Genomic DNA, 5,989 nt, shown 5'->3' with positions numbered 1-5,989 from the left:
CGTGCTCGAATATGCCATATTGTTTCAGGGATACCAGGAAATTATTTTGAATTTATTCAAACTCAAAGGGTAGTCTAGCGGGCATTCCTATGACATCAGTATTTCTCTTCCCTTCTGAAGTCAAATTGTATTTTATCTTGTATGCTCATCCCCCATATTTTGGCCTTGTGACAATATTTGTATGTTGCACTTTCAGGCTTCATCTTTTGAAGAAGAGGAAGAGGAAGAAAAGAATCCCCCTCCTAGTCATGCTAGTGGCACTTCTAGTTCTTTCATGGAGACCTATCCTCACTTTCCTACGTGGCAATATCCTGATGGATCATATAGCTCCATGACTTTAGACAGGCCAGAGCACACGCCAAATGTTCCTTGGCCTGATCCAGTACGTTCCTGAATTTTCTAATTTCTTGTCCTCATTTCTTTTGGATCATTAAATTGTTCATGAACTGATGCACTTGTACTTCAGGTCGATGTTGATCTTGTGGAACAAAGTATGCAAATGATTGGAGGCTTGCAACTGGTAGCACGTACTCAATCTTCCCAATATGTGATCAATGAAGCGAGCAAGGTATAAGATAATGCTCTCTGAGTATTTTTTTTTTCTTGGACTTTCCTGATGATTGATCTAACACTTGTCTTTGTTGATTTTTCAGGTGAGTCGCATGGCATTGGATGATGCCAACAGAAGATCCTTGGAGGAAAGGATCAAAAATCTTGAGTTTGAGAACCAACAGCAAGAATCTTGGTTTTATGCAAGTCAAGAAGGAAACACTGAAGGCATCTCCTCTAAAGGTGGGTCGAGGAGGTCTTCGCGCAGGCAAACCTAGAGTCCCAATGATGCTTGATTTGTGCGTTTAATTTTTCTACAAAAATAAGAAGTGTTGCTTGGACAATCTTGTATTAATTTCAGCTTTTAGCTCTTTGCCCTTGGAATTGCTTTTGATCTTGTTAAAACTTCAAATGAGACAAGTTTAGAATTCACCTGATGAGGTCTTGTAGCACCAATTTAAACTTATCTTGACCAATTCTGATGGAATTTGTACTTACTTGAATAAGGCAGAGTCGAATGCCCCAAGTTTCGAAATGAATGCATGATTTTTGGAAATCTTGAAATCTTGATTTTTTTTTCATGAAAAGATGATGATGATGTTCTTTTTTCTTTTCTTTTTTTGAAAATGAATGGGGCTTGGTCGAATGCCCCTAGTTTGGGATATGAATTCATGATTTTGATAAATAAAAAAAAAATACCTTGATCAATTTTTTTCTCTTCTCCTTTTTTGAAAGTAGTGATGCAAGTTTTGATTTTTTTTTTTTTTTTTAAACAAATGGGTAAGGCATGTCTGAATGCCCCAGTTTAACAAAAAAAATCTTTGAGTGTTAAATAGGGTAAAAAAATAGATGTAAAGAGTGCTAGAAAACACAAAACAGGGTAAATGAGCCTTGGTGTAGTTAAGTGTCGTTCAACACTTTTAGAGTGCCAAATGGCACTTTAATGCGCCGACTAGCTTACACCATGGTGGGCTAACTCCTCACGCCTTTTCAACGCGTGTTTTGCGTTTTCAAGTTTTTTGAAAAATATTTTCTTCGTTTGTGACCATGAAACACTTTCCTATTTAGCTACAAAATCTTTGAAACTTATTTAATTCAAATTAAGAACTGAAGTAGCTTACTTTAACAATCTATCCTGCAAACAAATCTCTGCATCAAGGTTAGCAAGACACAATTATCACAAGCAAGAGTTATCCATGGCTAAAAATCAAAATTTTTCTCATTCAACAATTCATGATATCAATAGATGGGTTCGTAGTTTTTATTTTAGCACCAAGACCAATTTTACAACCTACAAACTAGAGCGAATTAAGGCTTTGAGGAATGTCAAGATCAAGTGAGATTTTTTTCCGTGCTGCTGCAAAGTTCTAGGATACTAAAGACCATGTATTCCGGTTTCAAACTACCAAATTTTGTCCCACCATTGAGGAATTTTCAGCTATCTTGGGTTATGATCCTAACAAGAAATCCATAGCAGTTTCTTATGATCCCAGGCATAGGTAAAATTTATCTGATGCTTTAGGACTTCCTACTTCAATTACCAATTGCATGATTGAAGGGCACATGGTGAATCTTCGTACGATTCTTTCCAGATTGATCCATAAACGTACTCACGAAGTGGCTGACAACATGTAGGAGAATTTTGGCTTAGCTCTTTGCTTTGTGGGAAAATTCTTGCTTTTCTCCAGAAGGCCTGATTTTGTGGATGCTCGAGCCATAAGTGTTGTGAATCAAATTAAAGATGGTGATAATCCTATTCCTCTGATCTTAGCAGAAACTCTTCTGGGATTGGACTCTGTATTCCATGGTGGAGGATCACAGAACTTTCTGGGAGTCCCTTGGCTTTGCAAATGTGGTTGATGGAAAGATTAGGCATGATTGCCACGCCTACTATTGCCAATTATGGTCTTGGCAATTTTCTCAGTAGGATTGTCCTTAAATCCGAGTGTCAAATTGAGAGTGACTGGGTGAAATTTCTTTAACAAGAAATCCAATGCCTCTATTCGGTGGAATTGTTATTGGTGGAAGTGCCCACCCTCTTTGTTGCGGTCTCTGGGATCTGATCATATCTTTCTAGTTAGGTTAAGGAAAACAACTTTCTACAAGGTTGACAAACTTTTAAGGCAATTCCAATATGAGCAAGGAATGCTTGATGGAAAAAGAAGAAAACATTTTACTCCTATGGACACAGATCCTACTTCTATAAGGAACATGTTATTGAGCTTGGAGATGGCTGACCGAGTGGATCAGTCCTTCGTTAAGGTTCACTTTCAAAGGATGACAATGAACTATTCTAACTGGCTAGTGAACAAGATTGTGGACAAGGAGGTTGACATGGTTGCTATGAGAAAACAATTCCTCAAAGACAACCGAGAAAGACATGACACTCATAACTATGAATTTAAAAGGAGGGACCCAGATGACAAGGTACCTAACATAGATGAAAGCAATGAACAACCCAAGGAGAAAAGATTGAAGAAAAAATGAACATCTTATTTTTTTGACTTTGAACACGTTTTATTTTGAAAGTTGATGTGAAACTCTTAGGTTTAGGAATTATTTAGGACTTTCAAGTTAAGGGCTCTGTTTAAGGTGTAGGTTTTTAGGGTTTGATTTTTTTTTTTTTTCTAGGATTGGGTTTTGAGGGTTTGATTTGGTTTTGAGAGTTTGGTTTTTTTTTCAAGGTTTTGTGTAATGACATGGTTTAATGGAATTGTTGGACTTTAGGAAAAAAATTTCTTTTTTGCTTAATGGGTAAATGGTGGATTTGAGAAAATTGTGACCAGACCAATACATGGTTGCCATCATACCTCCTTGGTAGAAGGATCAGGACATCACGTAATTCTTTTTTCTTTTTCTTTTTTATTGCCTTAACTTTTTCCTAGACCGCCCTTTCAAGTTTTCAACCTAGCAGGCTCTCTCACTTTCTTTTTTTTTTTTTAATTTCATTTTGCGTAGATTTCCCTTTCGGGTTTTCAACCCACCTTTTTTGTTTTTTTTTTCAACAAACCTAGGAAGGAAAATAACATAATTTACAACCACTTCAGGTGTGGTGCTTTGAGACTACCACCTCAAACGTGGTATCTCTTTAATTGATCCATGTTGGTTGGCTCAGTAGAAGGGTTTGCATCTAAGTCCATTAACCTTACTGCTCCCCCAGAGTATATCTACTTGATAATGTATGGACCTGCCCAATTTTGCTTGAACTTCTCGTTTGTATCTTAGATCAAGGCTTGAATCTCTTTTAGCACTAAATCTCCCAACTTCAAATCTCTGGTTCTTACTTTTTTGTCAAAAGCTTTCTTAAGCCTCCTTTGGTAACCTTGAATGTGATACAAGGCCTTAAGTCTCTTCTCATCCATCATACATAACTGGTCATATTTGCTTTGCAACCAGCCTACTTTAGGGGTTTCACTCTCTAGCACTGCTCTCAATGAACGAACACTTATTTCAATAGGGAGGACTGATTCCATCCTATACACCAATGAATATGGAATGGCTCCTGTGGAAGATCGAATTGATGTTCTATACCCCCAAAGTGAGGGTGATTGTAGGTGCCAGTCCTTGTAGTTTTTTGTGCTCTTCTTCAAGATTCACCCTATATTCTTGTTAGCAGCCTCAACTGCTCCATTAGCCTAAGGACGGTAGGGCGAGGATTTGTGGTACTGAATGTTGAACTGTCGTAGCAACTTCTTTGTTTCTACCTTGAAATGCAGCCCATTGTCTAAGATAATTTCATGTGGTACCCCATATTTACAAATGATATTGGTTTGAATGAATTGAGTAGCTTTCTTTGAGTTTAGAACCTTATATGAGGCAGCTTCTACCTATTTAGTGAAGTAATCAATGGCTACGAGTATGAATTTATGACCATTGGATGTTGTTGGGTGAATCTTCCCAATAATGTCTATCCCTCATGTTGAGAACGATCAGGGTGATGTCATGGGATGTAATGGCATGGGTGGCATGTGCTTCAGATCTCCATGGACTTGGCATTGATGGCACTTCCAAACATGAGCTGCACAGTCAGCTTCCATAATGGTCCAGTAATAACCTTGTTTTATTATTTTCCGTGACAGCATGTGTGCATTCATATGTGACCCATAACTAGACTCATGAACCCCTTTGATTATTTGTTGTGCTTCCTTGGTAGTCACATAAAGGAGATGAATTCCTTCATATGATCTTTTGTAAAGCCTTTCACCACAAATAATATAATTAGTAGACAGCCTCCTAATGGTCAATTAGTCATTCTTGTTTGCAGACTTCGGGTATGTCCCATCCTTAAGGTATTGTAGGATGTTCGAATACCATTCACCTTGTCCATTCTTTTCCTCATCCTCTTCTATTGTCATGTAATAAGCTGGATCTTCTTTTTGTTCCACCACTATTGGTCTTGCTTCACCTTCCTTTGGCCCATCCATCATGGATGTCATTGTTGCTAAAGCATATACAATCTGATTTTGCATCCTTGGCAAATATTGGTATTGGATCTTGCCGAATTTCGAGGCCCACTTCTGAAGACATTCATGATAAAGCAGTAGCCTTCCTTCTTTGATTTTCCATTTATTCTGAATCTAAGAGATTATCAAGGCTAAGTCACCATACACCTCCAATTCTTTTACTCCAAGACCTAGGGCTGCTCGTAACCCCATGATGCAAGCTTCATAGTTAGTGGCATTGTTAGTGACAGGAAAGTTAAGCCTACCAGAAAATGGGATGTGTGTCCCTTTTGGAGAAATTAAGAGAACTGCAATGCCACTTCCATTTTGATTAGTTGCTCCATCAAAATACATCTTCCATGATTCTACCTCAATCCCCATGATATCTTCATCTGGAAAATCTCCTTGGATTTCTTCAGCTTCTTCTAGTGAACAATGGGCTAAGTGATCAGCAATTGCCCTCCCCTTCACAGACTTCTAAGTCACATATTTAATATCAAATTCTGATAGAAGCAGAACCCATTTAGCTATTTTCCTATCTTGCACAGACTTCTCCATTAGATATTTCAATGGGTCCATTCTTTCAATCAACAAGGCCTTGTAAGCAAACATATAATGTTTGAGTTTGTGGGTTGCCCATACGAGTGCTACACATGTCTTCTCAGATGGTGAATACTTTTGTTCATAAGGCAACATCTTCTTGCTGGTGTAGTAGATTGCATTCTCTTTTCTAGTATCCTCTAGGTATTGAGCAAGTAAAGCCTTCATTGATGTATCTCTAGTTATGAGATACAACAATAATGGATTTTCAGGTGCTGGTGGGACGAGTATTGGTGGCTTCATTAGATAATTTATAATCTTCTCAAAGGCTTCTTGGCATTATTCATTCCATACTGTAGGAACTTCCTTTTTGAGCAATTAGAAAATTGGTTCACATGTCATAATGAGTTGGGCTATGAATTTATTGATGTACTGTATCCTCCCCAAAAACCCTCAGA

At 37.9% G+C, this 5,989-nt stretch overlaps 1 protein-coding gene across 1 annotated transcript; it reads right to left on the bottom strand.

Moving 5' to 3' along the window:
* Window positions 1-4,793: 4,793 nt before the first annotated feature.
* Window positions 4,794-5,759, bottom strand: LOC142620501 (uncharacterized). Its single transcript, XM_075793863.1, has 3 exons — window positions 5,511-5,759; window positions 5,160-5,468; window positions 4,794-5,066 (listed from the first exon to the last, which is right to left on the bottom strand). The coding sequence occupies exons 1-3, from the start codon at window positions 5,757-5,759 to the stop codon at window positions 4,794-4,796; spliced, it is 831 nt and encodes a 276-aa protein (XP_075649978.1).
* Window positions 5,760-5,989: the final 230 nt, after the last annotated feature.

This window comes from Castanea sativa, chromosome 12 (genome assembly GCF_040712315.1).
Source record: "Castanea sativa cultivar Marrone di Chiusa Pesio chromosome 12, ASM4071231v1".
Classification (NCBI taxonomy): domain Eukaryota; kingdom Viridiplantae; phylum Streptophyta; class Magnoliopsida; order Fagales; family Fagaceae; genus Castanea; species Castanea sativa.
The sequence above is the reverse complement of the archived record's forward strand: the minus strand, read 5'-3'. Positions and strand labels throughout refer to the sequence as shown.

Bases quoted from the DNA above. Each gene is read 5' to 3' on its own strand.
- LOC142620501 (XM_075793863.1), bottom strand. From the start codon at position 5,759: ATGAAGGCTTTACTTGCTCAATACCTAGAGGATACTAGAAAAGAGAAT. The intron at 5,469-5,510 runs GTTCTGCTTCTA...TATGTGACTTAG, and splicing joins ATAGGAAAATAGCTAAATGG to AAGTCTGTGAAGGGGAGGGC. The intron at 5,067-5,159 runs GTGTATGGTGAC...GAATGTCTTCAG, and splicing joins TTGGAGTAAAAGAATTGGAG to AAGTGGGCCTCGAAATTCGG.